General features: G+C 34.0%; 1 protein-coding gene across 2 annotated transcripts in view; it reads left to right on the forward strand.

The window, feature by feature from the left end:
- Positions 1-21,864, forward strand: part of CDC73 (cell division cycle 73) — a 119,533-nt gene that overhangs the window by 20,368 nt on the left and 77,301 nt on the right. For both annotated transcript variants that reach the window (XR_006815568.1, XM_045982855.1), the window contains exons 7-10: positions 3,258-3,474; positions 6,186-6,284; positions 8,997-9,075; positions 10,795-10,859. Coding sequence is in view for 1 of the 2 variants with exons in the window: in XM_045982855.1 (XP_045838811.1) it covers positions 3,258-3,474; positions 6,186-6,284; positions 8,997-9,075; positions 10,795-10,859 (460 nt within the window). In the remaining variant the exon portion in view is untranslated. The remainder of the gene's footprint in view (positions 1-3,257; positions 3,475-6,185; positions 6,285-8,996; positions 9,076-10,794; positions 10,860-21,864) is intronic.

A 21,864-nucleotide genomic window follows, 5' to 3' on the forward strand; every position in this document is an offset into this window, starting at 1 on the left:
TTTTTTTATTTTTAAAGATTTTATTTTTTTGTCAGAGAGAGCATAAGCACAGGGGGAGCGGCAGGCAGAGCAGGCAGAGGAAGAAGCAGGTTCCCTGCTGAACAAGGAGCCTGATGTGGGACTTGATCCCAGGACCCTGAGATCATGACCTGAGCCAAAGGCACTTAACCAGCTGAGCTGCCCAGGCATCCCAAGTACAGGTTTTCTTTGACGTAAGATAAGTTACATCCTGATAAATCCATCCTGAGTTGAGTATATTGTAAACCAAAAATGTATTTAATATACATAACCTACCAAACATCGTAACTTAGCCTAGGCTACTTTAAATGTGCTTAGAACACTTTAATTAGCCTATAGTTGGACAAAGTTATCTAACACAAAGCCTATTTTGTAATAAAGTATTGAATATCTCATGTAATATATTGAATGCTGTACCAAAAATGTAACATAGAATGGTTGTATGGGTACAGAATTATTTTAAGTGTTTTAATTATTTATTCTGGTGATTGCATGACTCACTGAGGGCTGTAGCTTGCTACCACTGCCAGGTATCATGAGAGAGCATTGTGCAACATACCACTAACCTGAGAAAAGATCATAATTTCAAGTATGGTTTCTATGGAATGCATATCACTTTCATGCCATTGTAAAATTGAAAAATTATAAATCAAACCATTGTAAGTCAGGACCATTTGTACTTATTAAAAGTTATACCACTGCTTTCTCAATTGCATTGTTGCTGACGAGAAGTCTGCTGTCATCATTTTCTTAAGTTTTTAAATTTTTTTATGAAATGTATCTTTTTTTCTCGCTGGGTACTTTAAAAGTTTTCTCTGTTACAGGTTTTGAGCTGTTTATCACGTAACTTGGCCTTTTCTTCATGACTCTTACGTTTGAAGTCCATTGAGCTTTTGGAGGGAATTTTTGTGTTCATAATTTTTATTGAATTCAGAAAGTTTTTGGCCTTGTTTCTTAAAATATTTGGGTTCTTTTTTTTCTATTCACTGGATAGTTTCTGTATTTGTGTCATTCACTAATATTTTTTTCTTTAATTATATTTGTGATGTATTTATATTCTCCATCGTGGTATTTTTTTTTTTTTAATCTCTGCAGGTTCGTTAAATATATAGTCCATATCTCATTTAATTTGTTGAATGTATGGAATAGAGTTAAAATAATTATTTTAATGTCTTTGCTAATCTTGTATCTGTGTCAATTTATAATTGATTTTGATTTCGGTTTTTCCTCATTCTGGTTTATCTTTTCCTGCTTCTTTACGTGCTTTGGGATCTTTGGATACTAGACATTTTGCATTTTACCATATTGAGTGCTAGGTATTTTTGTATTTTACAAAACTGTTTTTGGTATATAGTTAAATGACTTGGAAATAATTTGTTCCTTTTATGTCTTGATTTAAGATTTGTTATTTGAGCAGTGTTCAGTTAGGGTAATTATTCCCCACCATTGCTTACACAAAACCATTCTGAGTACTCTACCTAATGCCCAGTGGATGTGAGGTTTTCAGTTTGGCTAGTAGGAACAGGAACTATTCTTCATCCTCTGTGAGCTCTGGACATTATTCCCATCTAATCCTGTTGGATGGTTTCTATACCCAACTTTTGTTTTCTCATAGTCCTGTGCTAATCAGTATTCTCCCAGAATACTTGATGGGCATCTTCATTGCAGCTCTTTCTTCTCAGGTACTTAGGCCTATGAATTCCAGCCACCTTGGTTTTGCTGGACTCTCAGCACCATTTCTCAAATCAGGTAATCCACTCAGTTTTGCCTAGATTCTCCTCCCTTTGCCATTTTGAAAACTTTCAAGGCGGCAAACTGCAGCATTTGTAGGGCTCACTTCATCTTGTTTCCATTTGTTAGAGAGCATAGTCATTCATAGCTTGATACCAGGTATTTCGTAAGCTACTCTTTTATGTATTTTGATTGGCTCTTTGGAAGCAGGAGAGGTTAATCCAATCCTTGCTACTTCATTTTAGCTGGAAGTAAAACTCCCAATGATTTGAAGGTCCAATTCACATTTGACTATGATTTAGAAAAGTATTTTAGTTTGATTTAAGTTATGCCGGTTTGCTTCAGAGTTTAAGGAGAAATTGCATAGCATTATATAAAATGAGTCAAATACTAGATGTATATTGAGCATCTGCTATAAAGTTCCTTCATACCTTATATAAATAAACTAGTATACTATATAATACTACCATATTTAAACCTGCAGGAATTCCTGTCCTTTTTCCAGATGTTGTTTAAACATATTTCAAGATTGTCACCTTGTGATTAGAGTAATAATTTTGTCAACTCTTAAGGTACCCAAACCCTTTTTATTTTTATTTTTTAAATATTTTATTTATTTGAGAAGCATGATCAGGAAGAGAGGTAGAGGGAGAGGGAAAAGCAGACTCCCTACTGAGCAGGGAGCCCAACGTGGGGCTCAATCCCAGGACCCTAGGATCATGGCCTGAGCTGAAGGCAGATGCTTAACTGACTGAGCCACCCGGGTGCCCCTACCCAAGCCCTTTTTTAACTCTTTTTCTCATTTTGTGAAAAACAACACTAAACTTACCTTAATGAAGTTTATATTTTGTGTTAAGTCTTTTTTTTTATAGTTCTCAAAGTGTAGCCCATGTTTGCTATTTTGCCTGTTATTTGAAAATCAGGTAAAGAAAAGAAAAAGAAAACTGCAAAATATGGTTTTATCTTATAGATAGTAAAAGAAATATATGTTGATGTGGCATATAAAAGCCTCCTTCACGTATAAAATGGGTATCTTATATGCATTATGAAGGCGTGACACCTTTTCAAGGAAAAGCTAAGCTTTGAATTCTTTAAAGAATGAGTTTTGCACATGCAACCCCCCTAGGTGGGGTGTGTTTTTGTGTGTCTGTATGTACAGTTGGTGTGGATAGAGAGGCATTGGCAAATAAAAGTCTGAAAAACGTTAAGGAAAGCAGCTGTATTAATGGGTTCTGCCTTTGGGGAAAGGGGGAGATAAACATAAGTGCAGGGATTTTTGTTGCAATGATCCTTCTAAGAAGTTACTGATTTGCTTATAGAGTAATATTTCTACATGGACTCTTGATCTTACATGATTATTAAATATCAAGTATGTAAGTTTTAGATAAGAAAATCTTAATTATTGCCACTTGTTATTTTTACCAAGAACTTATAAATGTAACAAAATATGTTTATGATGTGCTTGAGATCTTTGCTGTGAAAATTTTAAAAAAGGAAATTGCTTTCAGGTCTTTGTCTGAAGCTATGTCAGTGGAAAAAATTGCTGCAATCAAAGCCAAAATTATGGCTAAGAAAAGATCTACTATCAAGACTGACTTAGATGATGACATAACTGCCCTTAAACAGAGAAGTTTCGTGGATGCTGAGGTAGATGTGACACGAGACATTGTCAGCAGAGAGAGAGTATGGAGGACACGAACAACTATCTTACAGAGCACAGGAAAGGTAATTAAAGTTTTTCACTCTTTCATTAGAGTATGTATAACTTGTCTGTGAGTGGTTATAGAATTGGCTAAAATTAGCTGTTAGTAGCAGTTTTCAAGTTTTATCTCTGAAAGATCAGTAATAATGTAGATTTCTAAGTGGCCATATTTACCATTTAGTGGTTATTGGTCACCAAAGAAACTGATGAAAATGTCTGAATCACGGTGCAAACCTCTTGATTTGCACCTCATTTGTCAGTCCAGTGAATGGCCCAGTTTTCTTGTTAATGAGAGTTTTGCTTTAACCTAATGAGGAGGGAATGTTGATGGCCAGCTGTGTGGTCATTAATATTGTTACTGATTTTTTTCCCCACGAAGTAGGAACTTAACGAAAATCAGCAGTCATTTATTTATTTTATTTATTTTATACATTATATTCTGTTGTGTGGATGTAGCAATATTTTATTCTTTATTAATGGCATTAGGTGGTTTATTTGTTTTTGTAGTTAGAGGATTGTGGGATTTTTTTCCTCTCCCATTTCCTCCTTTCCTTCCTCTCTGTCTCCTTCCCTCTCTATTCATAGTTAAAAGTAATGCATTAAAAAAGTCCTTGGACATGTACCTTTGTGCATTTATGTGTATACAACAAAAGGATTAATTCCTAGAAGCAAATTTCTGGTTAAAGGAGATGTGTACTTTAAATTTTGAAAGATAAAAATTTGGAAGATACTGGATATTTGGTATCTTAATGCATCTCCAGAAGATTGCTTTGGTTCTCTTTCACTGGCATATTTTCATCTGTCTTTCCCTCACCCCAGTTTTCTCTGAGAGAGTGTTGAAGTATGTGAGGTTACCAATGAAAGTGAACTTAAACTTTGGTCAGGACAGCCTGGTTTTATTAGTAGATTCTGGATTTTGGTCTTAAATTTACTGTGCCATGTTAGTAGGATTCAGGTTACTCGAAAAGAGTAATATGAAGGAAAGAACTTTCCTCCTTTTGTACTTGTCCTGTTTTACAAAGTACTTGAGGTTAAGTTTAGTTATCATTCCCCAGAGCTTAGAACTAGAGAAATCTGAGGATATAAACTTCAGTTTGTATTTACAGTAAAGTGATCTGTTGATTCTCATTTTCACTGCATAATGTGGCTAATAGTTGAATATTACAACCTGCTAATGTTCTACCAATGTTCATTATAATAGCCCCCAAATTTGAATCTTAAAGTAGAGGATTAAAACATATCTTCTGTGCTGCATCTTACTTTTAGACCAAACATTAAATTTTCAAAATCTGAGATGAACAATTTTCTTTGAGCTCTAGGTGGCAGGGTTTTACCATCATTTCAAAACTTAGTGCTCTAATTTAAGTTAGTGTTGTTGCTTTCACAGTATAATTTAAGAAATAAATTATAGTTTAAGAACGGTTTGGTAGCTGTTTGATTTACTTCTATGAGCATTAACATTTTTAAAAACCAGAAACTACTGTTTTGACTGATAGTCTTTCTGTGTATGGTTTTCATCTCCTGAACACTAAAAATCCTTTTAGGGACTCAGGCCTAATAGACCCGATGATTTTAGATAGAACTTCATTATTACCGGGGATTAGGGCCTTCTTACCTTCTAAATTTCTGGAATAAAAACTTGATGAGAAAATAAGTATGTTCTTCATAATTATATTATTATTATAAGCAACGCATATAAAGCAACCCAGTTTTATAATGTCATTAATAATGTACTTATTGGGCGCCTGGATGGGTCAGTGGGTTAAAGCCTCTGCCTTCGCCTCAGGTCATGATCCCAGGGTCCTGGGATGGAGTCCCGTATTGGGCTCTCTGCTCAACAGGGAGCCTGCTTCTCGGTCTCTCTGTGTCTGCCTCTCTGCCTACTTGTGATCTCTGTCAAATAAATCAATAAATTCCTTAAAAAAAATGTACTTATAAACTTAAATAAGGTAATGTTCCTTATTGAAAAGTTGATTTAAAAGAGATCATTAAAAGGAAGATTATAATCACCTATAATTCTACCACACAAAAACAGCCGATAACATGGATTCTTCTAGATTTAGTGTCTTTTACACAATTCTTTATTATTTTTAAAGTATGGGATTTGATTTTCATACATTTTCAGTGATTTTCATAGTAGGATTAAGACTTTGTTTGCATTTCACTATGTTGACTTCTGTCCTGCTGGTGCAAAAGCAGTGGTTGGTTAACTCCTGGTATTTTGCCATGAATCAAGTTTTTAAAAAATACTTCCCAGTTAGAAAATCTTTTAAAAGTATGCAATAACTTCTAACAAAGAGTATTTTAAAACCTTCCACATCTCATATAAATTGTAGCAATCTGAGATTAGCACTAGAGTTTATTATACCTAGAAGAAGATAGAATTGATTTCTTTAAAAATTAAGAAGTCTCTTAGGACAGCAAATCTCATTTTTACTTCAATAGCTTGTTTCCTAGCTACATATTTGAATAGATGCAGAATATGAATACATTTATAGCCAATTAAACAGTTTAAGTAAAATAAAAATAAATGGGTAACTGTGTTTATCATATTTGGTTTGGGGGTCAGTTTTCAGTGGTAGTTCGATTTTTATTTGTGTGTATAGTAAAGAACACCTCAGTGATGTAGTAGAGAAGAACTAAAGGAGAAAAGTCTGAAATTATTTGTTAAATAAACTTACTGCCTTGGATACTTAATTTTAAGTGGACTGATTAAGATCCATTTATATTTTAGAATTTTTCCAAGAATATTTTTGCAATTCTTCAATCTGTGAAAGCTAGAGAAGAAGGGCGTGCACCTGAGCAGCGACCAGCCCCAAATGCAGCACCTGTGGTATGTTTTACTGCTTATATATTATTTTTAATGAAAATGACTCTTGTTTTTCAGTATTATAATTTTGAAAACATCTCATCTTGAAGTTCTTAAATCAGTACTTTTAAACCTTTTCCTGCTTCAGTATTCTTGAAATATGTGAAAATTTTCCCCACCATTAATGCTTACACAGTGAGATCTCACCTCACACAAGTTAGATTGGCCATTATCAAAAAGACAGGAAGGAAGTGTTGGCAAATACATGGAGCAAAAGGAGCCCTTGTGTACTCGTGGTGGGAATGTTAATTGGCGTAACCACTAGGAAAAACAGCATGGAGGTTCCTCAGAAAATTTAAAGAAAGAACTGCTGTATGAACCAGCAGTTCTCCTTCTGGGTATTTATTTGAAGAAAATGAAAGCACTAACTTGAAAACTAACTTGAATATCTTAATGTTCACTGCAGCATTATTTACAATAGTTAAGATATGGAAACAAGTGTCCATTGATGGATACATGGATAAAGAAATTGTGGAATATACATACAATAGAATATTATTCAGCCATAAAATATAATGTAATTTTGGCCTTTTTTTTTTTTTAAGATTTTATTTATCTATTTGACAGAGCAAGAGCACGAGTAGGCAGAGCGCAGGTAGAGGGAGAAGGAGAAGCAGGCTCTCTATTGAGCAGGGAACCTGATGCGGGGTCAATTCCAGGACCCTGGAGTTGTGACCTGAGCCCACCGTAGCGGCTTAACTGACTGAGCCACTCAGCCCCTGAGTTTGACTTTTGTGACAACATGGATGGACCTTGAGGGCATTATGCTAAGTGAGATAAGTTAGAGAAAGACAAATTACCTTGCTATCTCTTTTATACTTGGAACCTAAAAACAAAACAAGCTTATACATACAGAGGACAGATTGGTGGTTACTAGAGGTGGGGGTGGGTGAGGAGTGTGAGAAGTAGATAAAGGGAGTCAGAAGATAAACCAACAACAACAGTAACAATTAAAAAAAAAAAAAAACCAAGCAACCAAAACAGGAAAAAAAAGTTACTTAAGCAATAGTTTTTAGAGATGTGCTTGGATTAGAATCTGAAAGGAGTAAGTTAGGAAAAGCCCTCTGAGAAGTTGTATAAAGTAAGTAACAGACCTATTACTCATTGTTGCTTGGGAGAATCATTACCATTGTTAGAGATATAAATGTTACAGTACATTTTGGAGCTTTTTCTGAAATCATTGGTATCTGTGAGTTCCTGGTAAATGTGTTTCTCCTCATCTCACAGATCATTGGTTCTTTCATGGTACTTTAGTTTCAGTCATTTGGAGAGCTGACTGCCTCACTCATTGAATTGCCACTTAGGACCCCTCCAAAGTAAATTTCATGTATGACATATAGCCTATATTTAAACTCAAGCATGTCTTCCAGTTTTGTTGAAAATTCTTCCAACTAGTTTCATAGGATCCAACAAAGGTAATAAATTTAAATAAAATTGTTTTTATGTTATATAGTTTTTTTTTAAGTATATTAAAATTTGGAAGAGCACTAATACACTCTTAGCAAGATCTAGTAGTTTTGCTTGTTCATAAAATCATTGGTATTTTAACTAAGAGGTAGGGGACTTTTATTGGTATTTAGGTTAATACTTTGAGTTGACTTTCCAGCAAGGATTTAAGTAACTACTATTGTCAGGCAGTGTGCTGACACAAATACAAGAGATACCTGTCCTCTTTGAGCTTAAAGTCTAGTAGGACATAGAGATGAGTAAAAAAAAAAAGTAGTGAAACAGCTACTGTGATGGTAAAACAGGGTGCTTATAATTATGAATTGGTTGATTTGAATAGCATTGGTAGGAAACTTATGTCAGATCTTAAAACAGTTAAACCATTACCCTTGTGATTGAGTTTTTTCTGTATTTCTGTAATCATTAAGATACATAAAAATTTTGGGCATCTGTGTGGCTCAGTGGGTTAAGCCTCTTGCCTGCGGCTCAGGTCATGATCTCAGGGTCCTGGGATCAAGGCCTGCATCGGGCTCTCTGCTCAGCAGGCAGCTTGCTTCCCCCGCCTGAGCCCAACGTGGAGCTCAGTCCCAGGACTCTGGGATCCTGATCTGAGCCTACGGTAGATGGTTAACTGACTGAGCCACTTGGGCACCCCAGACTGAATTTTAGATAAAGTATTTGTGAATTAGGTTGACATCATTAGATTGACAACTTATTCTAACTATTTTAACAAGTAACATCTTTATTAGCTTCAGTCTTATCTTGTGCATTTATAATGGGTTTATTGTCATAGTTGTCATATTTATTTAAGTATTAATAACAGTTTGGAGAGTAATTTTGTTAAAACGCTCTAAAATATCAGTTCAGTAAGCTTTGAATTAAGTTTTTTTTTGGTTAAAAATAATTCATAATTGGGGATTTATTATTTCATGAAGAAGTTTAGGTAATAAGAATGAAATTCTTAAGCACACCTATTTTATTTCTGCAGTTTTGTGTTTTTCCATGATACACGTTTATTTGGAGTCCTTTGCTCTTGTCCCTGACGCAGTGATAATTTTCTACCAGTAAATAATATCTTGAAAATAAACATCAAATGACTCCCCACTTTTGTCTTATTGCCTAGTGTAAGGAAAAAGCTTAGAAAATAATACACTTACTGTGGTTCTTATTCTGAGTTTTAAGTAACAATTTAAAATACTAACATGTAACTCATAATTAATTTTTCTGCAGGATCCCACATTGCGTACCAAACAGCCTATCCCAGCTGCCTACAACAGATATGACCAGGAAAGATTCAAAGGAAAAGAAGGCAAGTTACTTAATTTTTATATTCCCCTTACTGTGGTGGTGCTGAATGTGAAAGGTAGTATAGCTTGATGTTTACTATGAGCAGGTGTCTACAAACATCTGCAGGCCAAGTCTGGCCCAACACATATTATAAATAAACTTTTGCTAGAACACAGTGGCATTCATTTATGTATTATCTGTGGTTCCTTGGTGCTGTGACAGCAGTGTTGAGTTGTGACAGAGATGGCGTGGCCTGTAGAGCCATAAAATACTATCTGGTCTTTTACAGAATAAATTTGCCAACTCTTGGGGTGCCTGGGTGGCTCAGTTAGTTAAGTGTCTGACTCTTGATTTCAGCTCAGGGCATGATCTCAGGGTTCTGAGATTGAGCCCCATGTTGGGCTCTGGATCCAGATTGCCTGTGTCACAGTTACTTTTTGCGTGAATTTCAATAAATTAACTGTGTTCTGTTTTAATTTCTTCGTGTGTTTCATTGCAGTACTACTAATAGTGGTAGTATCTATCTTTTAGTTTCATTGTGGGGATTAGACTAGTTAATAATGTGTCTAGAATAGTGACTGGTATATAATAAGCTATCTATAAATATTTCCTGTTATTTAATATTCTGCTTCTCAGAAGTTCAAACTGGAGATTCTGTATATCAAATCATGTTTCTGAAGTTGCAAATGTATGCATTAAGAAATTGGGAAGTATTGATTTTAGTAACTATGTAAGGGCTTATTTTGGGGTAGCCTACATGGTACACTGGCTAATGGAGTAGTGAACCATTTCCATGTTATTGTGGTGCTTAGTGAAGTGGTACTAATGTCATTGTAATTTCTCTTGGGATCTTCATTTATCTTGATTTGTGGGAAAAAAAAGAGGTAGAAGCAACTGGAAGTTTAACTTCTCCATTTAAATTTCATTAGAGCATATATTACTTCTGTACTTTCTATGCTGACTTCGTTTACTGGTTAAAGGCATGTCCTGTGAATACATGCTGTAGAAATACAGTGGTTCATTCCTTTATTCACTGTAGTTTTTCTTGTGGAATGAATTATGTAAAGTAGGGTTTGGCAAATTACGATCCTCTGTGGGTCAAATCAGGCCATGTCCATTTGTTTACATATTTTATTTATCTTGCTTTTCCACTGTATGTGTAAAATCAGCAGTTGTGATAGATATAGGTTGCAATGTGTAAATATTTAATATACTTGTATTGCTATAATATGCCTTTACACAAAGGCATTTTTAGACTCTGTCCTGGAACCTTTATCACTATTTGCAGCATTGCTTTTATACAAATTATGTATCATATACCTATGATTGTGATTTTAAAGCAGAACTTTTCATAATTTAAGACCTTCTTATGATACTAGAAGCTTTTAGTGCTACTGTGAAGGAGTATTAGAAGTAAATAATTTAAGGTTATTAAGTACTTTATTCAGTCTAATTTTTGATAGTCCCAAAATATCAAAACTTTTGAACACAATTGTAGAAATAGTCTTAACCAACTTCTACAAAAGGCCTCACTGGCATGTATTGAATATATTTTGGGGACTAGTACTGCTTTTAAAGTTTTTATCTTTGCAGGCATGTAATTTAATTTTCTATGTATAGTACATTTGATGCTTTGTTATTACATTATTAAACTGTTAGATTATAACACGGATTATTACTTTAGGTTTGTTATCGATCACGAAACGCATAAAATCTAATAGCAAACCCCCTTTCTTTGTAGAAACGGAAGGCTTCAAAATCGACACTATGGGCACCTATCATGGTATGACACTGAAATCTGTAACGGTAAGTCACTTTAACTGCAGAGGTTCTTTTGTTCCAGGCATTTTATGTGAGTAGCAGATGTTGAAGAAAATCTTTGTTCTCCATTATTTTCTGTTTCAGACGTTTATCTTTAATGAGTAATTGTGCTGATAGATCTATAGGTTGGTTGGTTGATTTGTGGATATCCTTCTTTTGATTTAACTGAGTTGAGTGTGTTTAAATAAAAGCTGTTTTGGTTAACTTGCAAGTAGGACGGGTGCTCCCTGGTTAGAGTATTTAATGCTAGGGAGGAGTTGTAAGGTCCAATTTGGAATTATTTTTCATAGTATCTTATGTTCTTTAAAATGTAATGCCTTATGCTCTTTAAGAAAACAGATTGTAATGGTTGATGTAATATTTACAGAGTGTGTACTTATGAGATACTTAGAGGTCCGCACTTAAAAGCCTTTGGCTCACTTTTGGCAGACTTTCTTTTATATATGTTTTTTTTTTTAACACACTGAAAATGGTTATTTCCGGATGTTCTGTTTAGGCTTTGTTTAACACAATTTTTATTTAGTCAGTGATAGATAGGACTTGGTAATGTAGAATAGGAATTCCATTAACCTTATTTTGAGTATTAAATTACAGATTATTATTATACTTGAAAATACTGTGTATATGTATTAGAGTACCTCTATATTTTAAAGCTAATACCAGACTTTGTCTTTGTTTACGAATCATCAGATCTTTGAGGACTCAAATGACATGGAATCTTCATATATTTGCTATGATTTCTCAGAATTAAGATATATCTTGCCATGCCTTCCAGAGCAGATAGCAAATAAACAAACGTGAGCAAATAAACAAACGTGGAGAATCTGATATTATAAGTTGACCTTTTTTTTTCTTTTCCTGGGCTTCAAATTGGAATTGAGTATTAGATATTTTGCTAATACACTTGTTTTTAAGTTGTTGTCAGATTTGTTTTTGTGTGATTGAAATTGTATGTGAGCTCATTAATTCATTTAACAAGTACTTACTGAGCACTTGTGTCAGACTCTGTTCTAATTGCTGGGATTATAGCTATAAATAAGACAAACAAGGGTTCTATAGAGAGAGTAGTCAGAGAGGCCTCTCTGAGCAGGTGACACTTGAGCACAGCAGACCTTGCAGAAAAGCATTCTGTGAAAGACTGCTCAAGGGTCAAGATTGAAGCCCAGTAGAGCATGAATGAAGGCCAGTATCTCCAGTGCGTAGTGAATGAGGGGAAGGTGGTAAAAGATTAGACAAACTCATCTTATGAGATCTGCCTAGTTCTTCTGACTTCAAAATGTAACTCATGGCTGTAAGATTAAATTTTTAAAAGATTCATTTATTGACATTTTCTTGGGAATAGAACTTGTCTACTGGGCATTCCCTAAGTGAATTATCATGGAACTGCATTTGTTATCCTTAGGTAACCGTCAGGGGGACTTTTTTGTGGTTGTGGTCATTGTTGTTTTAACTTTTGTTTCATCTGAAATGCCATGAAACTGGTTTCATGACTAAGCTTCTGTGCAAATAGTAAAATCAGTGATAGTTTTTATAGTGATGCTTTTTACAGAACAGTTTTTCTAGAATCCAAGGACAGCTTCTTAATTAAACAGAGTGATACAGCTCTGCTTCCTCATTAGACTTTGCTTCTAAATATACTTATTATAGAGGTGAATTTAAACAAATTTATGGCATTTGTTTTTACAGCAATAATCACATACAGACATTGTGTGGAAACGCAACAGAAAGACTAAAAATGGTCAAATTGTTGGTACTTCCCATATTTTAATACCCCATTTGAATCTCTGTACTGTTTGTTGTTAGAGGATGCATGCAGAGGTTGAACTTGAAAGCGTTGAAGTTGTTCTGATAGTTATTTCTTTTTGCTTGAATCTCAAGCTTATGCTTCCAGTGTAATGTTTTTTCCTTGTCTTTTTTCTTTTGGAATTGCTAGTTTCACCAACTTTGTCTTATTCTCCAAGGAGGATTTCTCTTGTGATATCCACCCAGACACACAAAAGCAGTTAAATGTATGTTAAAGGTTTTGTTGCACTGATGTGACTTCCTTTCTAGTTTACATATGAGCTCCTTTTAGGTACCACTGTTTTTTAGGGTTTTGACATGTGTAGGTGATCTACATAGTTACTAAAATTGTACCAGTCTTTATTAGGATTGGTCTATATATCTTTTAAGTTCAAGACACCAGAGTCCTGTTAGATAGAAGATTAAGTTAATGAGGTTGTGCAGATGGCTAGAAAATTTTTATGTAATTGATTTTTTGTCTTCATTTGTTATAGAGAAAGGAGTATGTGTTTCGACAGTATTTTATGAGTCATGTTATTAAAATTTATGTTTACGAAGATAAAAATTTATAGAAGTTCAATATATGAATAGAAGTCCAGGTATTTTTAAAGTTACAAGTTTATATAGTTGAGTCTGGTTAACTTTTGGCATAGGCCAAGAAATACAATAGCATAAGACATGGATGTTGGAGTTGCTATAGGGCTTTACGAAGTTGGTAGACTTTCCCCAAAATGTGTTAGTTGGGTTATATAATGTTTAAGAAATAATAGATTAAATGGATTTTTGTGGTACAGGAATTCCATCATTTCTAATATATATATATATATATATATATATATATATATATATCTAAATTGAAAAATAAGAGTATGCGCTCTTTCCCAGGATTGTTTGTCTTTTTTTCCTCCTTTTGAGAACACTGGAAAGAACTAGAATTGTGTAGAATCAGTTTAAGTGAACTATCTTAGTCATTATGGGTTGGGACCAGAAACCATTTAGTATAGGAATACCAGAATGTATTTGTGTAGATTCTTTTTGTGAAAGGAGCCATCTTAGGCTAAGAAAGTGCCACTTGACAGTATAAGAAAGAAGAGGAGATGATGAAGACTTTTCTGTGTTGGCAGAGAACTTCTCTGTGATTCCATTGGAGTAGGAATAAAAAGATACAGTCATAGTGCACTCTTGTTACTTGTGAGGATTTGATAATTGAATTTAGAACTACTTCATTTTAACCTCCTAATCTAGCTTATTAATGTTCAGGTAGGAAGGTAACATATTCTAGCCCCTATTTATTCTTTTCTTAGTTCTTACTGAATATCACTGACTCTCAGTTACCTTGCTGTCTTCATTTTTGAGGAAACATTTTACACTCTGAAATTGTGCAGATTAAAAGCTTTCCTTTAAGATTGTTCTTTGATTTGACTCCAGTAGAATTGTAGTTTTTATAATAAGCCTTTTCTTGGGAGCCATTTTCCCAATGGTAAGTACAGTTGGGTGGATATTCAGTATTTACAGTACAGGTGTAATCACCATCAACTTTCACTATTTAATAATATCCAGAATCTCAATCTCTCAGTATAAAGTTATATTCTTAAGCAGGAGTGCATTTATTAGTAACCTTTCAGTTCCCATTTTATAAAGTTTCCTTCATTCTCATTTGGTTTTTGATTAATTTGTTCATCTTTGCTTGGAGTGTTAGGGGAGTGCTCTAGTGGTAGTAATGCTCTAGAGTTGTGTCTAAAAGTCCAGGCTAGCAGAAGATGGAGACAGTTGATTAAGACTTTATTACTAAACACTCTTCTTTCCTTCCCTTCTTTTCCTTTAGCAAATATTTTTTGAGTGCTTATTATAATAATTATTGTGTAGATTTTAAGGGTACCTGTGGGAAAATTTCTTTTCGGAGTTAGATGCAGCATGTCTGTTGATAAATGCTAGTACACTGACATCATATGCCTCTCTTAGCATACTTCTGGGATTATTCATTGTGCCAATCTAAATGTGGTTCCACATATGTTTTATTAGGCATCTGCTATCATTTAAAATTTTATTTTACGTAGTAAGATTTAAAAATAAAAATAAGTCACAAAAAGAGTCTGGATTATCAGCTTTTGAAAAGCTATCTGGCTTTTGGTAGTGTAGTTAAGTCCTGTGTAGTCTAGTGTAGTTAAGAGTCACACGGATCCAATGACTGCCTTTAGATGGGATGTTTTCTTTAGGTGGCCCATAGACCTCACTGCCCTGTTGTCTTTGATATTCTTTACTTATTTATACAGTTGACCCTTAAACAACACTGAGGTTAGGGGTACTGACATCCCCTACCCCCTGCAGGCAGTTGAGAATCTGCATATAACTTTTGACTTGCTTAAACTTAACTACTAATAGCCTATTGTTGACTGGAAGCCTTATAGGTAACATACAGTCTATTAACACATATTTTGTATGTTATATATATTATATACTGTATCTTATAATAAACTAGGGAAAACATTTAGAAATAAGAGGAATACATTTATGATACTGTACTACTAAAAAATCCTCATATGAGTGCATTTGTGCAGCTCACACCCATGTTGTTCAAGGGTCAACGGTACTACCTTCTTAGACCCTACTGTCCTTTTAGTTTGAAATCCCTGATCTAAATAAAGGCAGTGTTAGCTTATTAAAGAGAAGGTAATCAGTTGAAAGCACTATGTATTTAAGGGTTCGAAGTCAGTTCTGGCTTTGAATCCCAACTCTTCCATTCATTATGCCATTAATGAAAGTGAGATTATTTAACCTTTCAGTGACAGGTTTTGTTTTTATTTTGTAATAAAGAACTCACATCATAGTCTTGTTGAGGACTAAAAGACACTATATAAATGCTTATTAGCACAGGGAAGACAACAAATAAATAATGGTTACTTTTATTAATGAATTTATGATTTTATATATAATTTCACCTTAAATGTACATATAGGCAGCTTTAGCATCACAGGTGCATTTAATATTACATATTTAATGATGCCTTGTTCACTCACAGTTATGAAGTTTATTTAAATATTACCAAAACTTGGGGCACCTGGGTGGCTCAGTGGGCTAAAGCCTCTGCCTTCGGCTCAGGTCATGGTCCCAGGGTCCTGGGATCCAGCCCCACATTGGGTTCTCTGCCGAGCAGGGAGCCTGCTTCTCTTCCTCTCTCTGCCTGCCTCTCTGCCTACTTGTGATCTCTGTCTATCAAAAAAAAAAAAAAAAAAAATTATGAAAACTCTTTTCTTCTATAGTAATGGGAATATTTTTACTGTGGCTGTGTATGTTTATCTTAGTGTTCTTTATCCTGTGAGAGAAAATTGCTGCAAAGAAGTTATATGGTGGGTAAGAACTTAGCTAGGTTAGGCTTTTCTGTCTACTTGTTGGGACCCATATATAAAAGGAAATGAGGGATGCCTGGCTGCTCAGTTGGTGGAGCATGTGACTCTTGATTTCAGGGCCCTGAGTTCAAGCTCCACATCTCTGTATTTTACTTAAAAAAATTTTTTTAATGACATTTATTTAGATTTAAATTAGCATTTTATTGTGTATATAATTATTGAATCACTATTTTATATATTGAGACTACTTTATATGAGCTATACTTCCAATAAAATTTTTTAAAAAATCAAAGAGCATAGTAAGTATTGGGACGCTAGTATGAGGTCATAATTGTAAATAAGAATATTACTTTTATAATTCATAATTGTTTGCATTCTGTATTTACATTGGTATATTATTCTGCTTAAATACTATATTGCACTTGAAATAATTTTCAAAACTTGCTGGCTATCTTGTTATTTCAGGAAACAGGATGGCTCTGTCCTCTGTCAGCCTGAGCAGTATGAAAGTGCATCCCCTAAACAAAACAAAATATTATATGGTTCTGTCAGTAACTTGTTCTATGTCTTAAACTTTTGAAAGTTAATTTTAGGTTTACTGCCTGTTGCATGATATAATATTTAAGTATTAACATATTAGTATTTTTCACAGTTTATTGCTAATACTTGCATTTTTATAAACTTTTTTAAGAGTTCATCACTTAATTAGACAATATTTTTTCTCGGCACTCGAAATACCTCTCATATTCTTTTTATAGTAGTTTTGCCCTAGTGATTTTTCCAGGTTTTTTTTCTTTTTTTCTTTTTTTTTTTAATGTGTTCCGTATAGATCTGAACTCTATTTACAGGGAAGATAAGGTACAAGAGTGAGCTTTTTTTTTTTTTTCCTTTTAAAGATTTTATTTATTTATTTGGCAGAGAGAGAGATCACAAGTAGGCAGAGAGGCAGAGAGAGAGAGAGAGGGGAGGAAGCAGGATCCCTGCCAAGCAGAGTCTGATGCAGGACTCCGTCCCAGGACTCTGAGATCATGACCTGAGCCGAAGGCAGAGGCTTAACCCACTGAGCCACCCAGGCACCCAAGAGTGAGCTTTTTGTTACAGTTTTTTTGAGCTGTTCGTTGCAACAAATTAGACATCAGTTTTGTTCATCTGAAAAATGGTATTACCGTAACTTCTTTGGCCATTTGTTTTGAGGTTTACATGTGTATAGGCATACCTTGTTTACATTGTTCTTTACAGTGTTCTTCGCCTGTAGCATTGAGTTGAGGAATATTTTTATATTAAACATAGGTAATATTTTGTGAACTTTTCATACTGAATAATACGGAAAATACTCTCCTCTCCTTTTTAAAGTTAGGTAGTATTTAGATGGAACACTTACTTAGGTGGGTGTATATCAGTCTCTTTGCAGTGATACTCCTTGTGGTAAGAGACACTAAAATCTAATTTTACCTTACTATTTTGTCAACATAACCAACATATGATTCTAATCTAATTCAAGAAAAATGAATTATAAAAAATCAATAGGTGTCAGGAAATTTTAATGCATATGAAGTACATTTTTATAACACTGCTTTTTTGTTTCTTTTAGTTTATGTATTTTATTGAGCTTTATTGAAAATCTGTTGCACAGTGGATGGTACTTTTGGTGTAAGCCTATACAGTTAAACTCTATTAATTTAGCTTTGCATTTCTTTAAAGAGTGATTATTGGCTTATCCAAAGTGTCTTAGAGATTTTAATAGTATCTATAAGATTGCTTTAAAATTAATCTACTCACGACCATGTAGTTACTATCATAGTTGCAGAACTTCTGAGACTTATTTTTGAAAGAAAGTTTATGTTGGCATATATGTCAAAAGTAGTCTAGAAACTCTTGTGTAATTTTTAATAACAATGTTAATGTCACCTTTTTTCCAGTGTCTCAATATTGATCAGTGTAAGAACTGGGGAAAATAGAAACCAGTTTGGAAATATAATAATGTTTGCTAATAGCATGATAAAAATTTATACTGTAAAAGTTCATTTTGATCATATAAAATCTTTCCGTTGTAATTCCATGTGTAATGCTGTAGTTATTCATGACCCAGATGTGCACAACAGCAAACTTTTTTAAAACAAATCTCTCTTGGGCCTACTATAATACAGCATTTTATTCCAGTTTCTATTTACCTTCATCAGTACAACTTCAGTATCTTGAACATACTTTATCACTTGCAAATTATAACTCCTCTCAAGTATATTTTTAGACTATCATTGTTTAATATAGGCATGACTGTATTTTATATATTATGTACTCTCTTCATTATTTTGAGGGAACAGTGCCAATATTTAATATTTCCTTTATTTCATGACATGATTTGAATCAGTTTGTTCATATGAAAAAACCTAGTATATTTAATAACATTCTGTAATTAGATGTTTAGGTAATTCCTTGATAGGTACTTTTCTGTTGGTGGTTGTTGACTGAGTTTTAGTCTGCTGTATCGATTTCTAGGTCTTCATAAATTGATTTAAATATTCAGTGAATTTCAATCTTTTGTATAAACCTTACATTCAATCTTTATTTTCTTTGTTGTCTTAATTATATTTGTCTTAATATTCATTGCATTTCTCGTTAGTTCATCCCCTTCCCTTCCCTCTCCCCAACCCTGCCAAACCTCATTTGATCTTTAATTCTGAGTTTTGGTTTCTTTTCCAGGTCTTTTTCTTGATGGATGTTTCTTTTAGCGTTGTTCTTCTTGTCTTTCCTGCTTCTCATGTTCCTCCCTGAGTGACTGTTGCCACATTCATTTTAAGTATCTGTTTTTTAAACTCTTACTTACTTCTGGTCTGGACAAATCTTAGTATTTAGAAACCAAATTCTTATTTGAAGTTTCAGAATGGTGCTTTGCTGTGAATAAGTTGAAGACATTCATTTGAAATGCTAAGGAATTAAAGTTTTTTTTAAAGATTTTTATTTTTTACTTCATTGGAGGTAAAAGGCATACCATAGAACTCAGGTAATTATTTCACTATTGAAGTTGTCATATTTTATGTTGTCATTAAAAAACATTTGCTCTTTATATTTAGATTTAATAGTTATTTTGAAATCAAGTCAATTTAATATTTTACAAAAATTTAAGTCAGAAATAACTGATTTAGTATCATTATCTACAAACAGTGAATTCTGGACACTATCCATCTAATGATTTACCATCCTAAATTCGGTAGATGCTTCAGTCTTTCAGTGTCTTTTTGTCTTATACATGTGTTGCTGTAAATATTCTGGAATTGAATTCCTCATATATTTTAATATATCAAATTTGAGAACTAAAATTAAGCAGTTCTTTGACCTTTCGGAAGAATTTGAACTCTGTTATATAGAAGACTTTTTTTTTTAATATTTTTTATTAAAGAATTTTTTACGTACGTGTACACAAGTGGGGGGAGGGGCAGAGGAATAGGGAGAAGCAGGGAGCCCGATGTTGAGCTTGATCCCAGGACTTTGGGATCGTCACCCTAGCTGAAGGCAAACACTTAACCAACTGAGCCATCCAGGTGTCCCTATAGAGGGCTTTTAGTTTTTTTTATTTAAAAAAATAATTCAGCTTCTGATATGATTAAAATATAATTTTATCTTAAAACGTTATACAAAATATTTAAGTGTCCTTAGGAATTGAGTTTTAACATAGAACTACATCTTTTTTTTTTTTTTTAAGATTTTTATTTATTTGACAGAGCGAGAGCACAAGTAGAGGGAGCAGCAGGCAGAGGGAGAGAGGGAGAAGCAGGCCCCCTGCTGAACAGGGAACCGGATGTGGGGCTTGATCCCACAACCCTGAGTTCATGACCTGAGCTGAAGGCAGATGCTTAACAGACTGAGCCACCCAGGCGCCCCTAGAACTACATCTTAATAACCAGCCATTCTTATAGTAAATTTGTGGGTGCATTGTAATTCATCAAGAACTTGGGCATATATTGTCACATTTTTTCCCCTATAAAAGTTACTTTAACAGGAAAAATAAACATTAAAAGCTTAATTATTTAAAATAAATTTATATTGGTAACATTTTTTCTTTATTTTGACTAAATGTAATAGATATAATTGATCTAATATCTTCCAATAAATTGGTAAATACCAAATTTGGGGAGACCCATAGTACACATTTGATTTATTTCTAAACATTCAGAGTCATCATTAGTATTTTTTAAGTTTGTATAATATATTTTTTAAAGCTTTATAAACATTAGCATGCTGATGCAGCATGCATCATTATGGAATACTGGTGGGATTACATTTATATTTTTATATTGGAACCCTCCTGTGGATTACTGAATCCTGTCCATGGTCATATAATCTGGTTCTAATTGCATTCAGAATTTTCACCATCAATTTTCTTATGTAACAGATTAAAGCATAAATAACTGCTGCTGATGACCAGTGACACAGAAGGGGAAGATAAGTTGCATGGATCCCAGGTTGCCTAATAGGGTGGCATTTCCTTATTAATTTGCTGTGGCCTAGAGAAAGTCTGAAAAACTGGGTAATAATACCATGGTAATAATACCATGAGAGAATTGTTACTCAGGCTTATGAGAGTAGCATTTGAAATGCTAAATGCTGATTTATTAATTTATACTGAGGAATGTAATTGCCAAGAATGCTGGATAGTTTCTAGCACATATGTGTTCTCTGTGTAAAAAAGCTCATGGGAGATCATGGTATAATGATAAGTTTGCACAGTGACATTAAATTATATCCTTCAAACGTTTAATGGTATTAGAGTAAGACTGCTTGATATTTGCATCTCTTGCATAAAGACAGACCTATTTGCAAGGCCAGGGAACCTTTCTCCTTGATCACTGCTTAGAGGGGCTTTGTCATCATTCGCCATTGTGACTTCTGTTCTTACTGGTGTGTCTGACTAATTTCAAGTGAATATGATGTATTTCTTTAGATGTATAGATTACCAATTCAGATTTAGGACTAAATCTCTTCCATTTGATTTATTAAAAAGTGTTGATTTGGGACGATGTCTTTTGAATTTAAAATTCATGATGTTGATATCCAAAGGTTCTGATTTGTCACTAGAGAGAGTAGGCAATCATAGATGATCTGGCTCGAAGTCTGAGCTGTAGATCTTGGATTAGTCCTATTTAGTTTTGTTGATTTGGAAGGGGACACAAGGAGCAAGAATTCCCTACAGGATTCTGGAAAGTCACCTATTTCTATCTTCCACTTATTCTCAGAGTGATAAATTAATGAGGTTACCTAAATCCCACTCTACTAATTAATTCAATAATTTTAGTGCTACAAAGACATTACAATTTAAGTGTTTTCTTGCATTCTATTTAAGTATTAAGTATTTAAGATTTAGAATGCAGTAGAATGAGTACAAAAACAAATATAATTAAAGTTCAAATGGAGAAGTACTAATATGAGTACCATTGTAGAAGACTGTAAGTAGACACATAATCATGCTGTCTTGGGATGAATCTTTTACCCATCTTAATGCTTCTTTGGCATATTTCTTTGAAAGATGTACATATATACATCAGGTAATGCTAAGTACTAAGGATTTTTTTAATAAGGATAACTGGTCCTATAGAAAATTTTCCTTATTTTAGTTCATGATTTACTTAGTTATACTTCTTATATACAATTCAGTTAGATAAGTTACCAGAACTATTTTTTTTTTTTTAAGATTTTATTTATTTACTTGGCAGAGATCACAAGCAGGCAGAGGGAGAGGGGGGAAGCAGGCTCCCTGCTGAGCAGAGAGCCCTATACGGGGCTCGATCCCAGGACCCTGGGATCATGACCTGAGCCAAAGGCAGAGGCTTTAACCTCCTGAGCCACCCAGGTGCCCCAGAACTATT

Source organism: Meles meles, chromosome 17 (assembly GCF_922984935.1).
Source record: "Meles meles chromosome 17, mMelMel3.1 paternal haplotype, whole genome shotgun sequence".
Lineage (NCBI taxonomy): Eukaryota > Metazoa > Chordata > Mammalia > Carnivora > Mustelidae > Meles > Meles meles.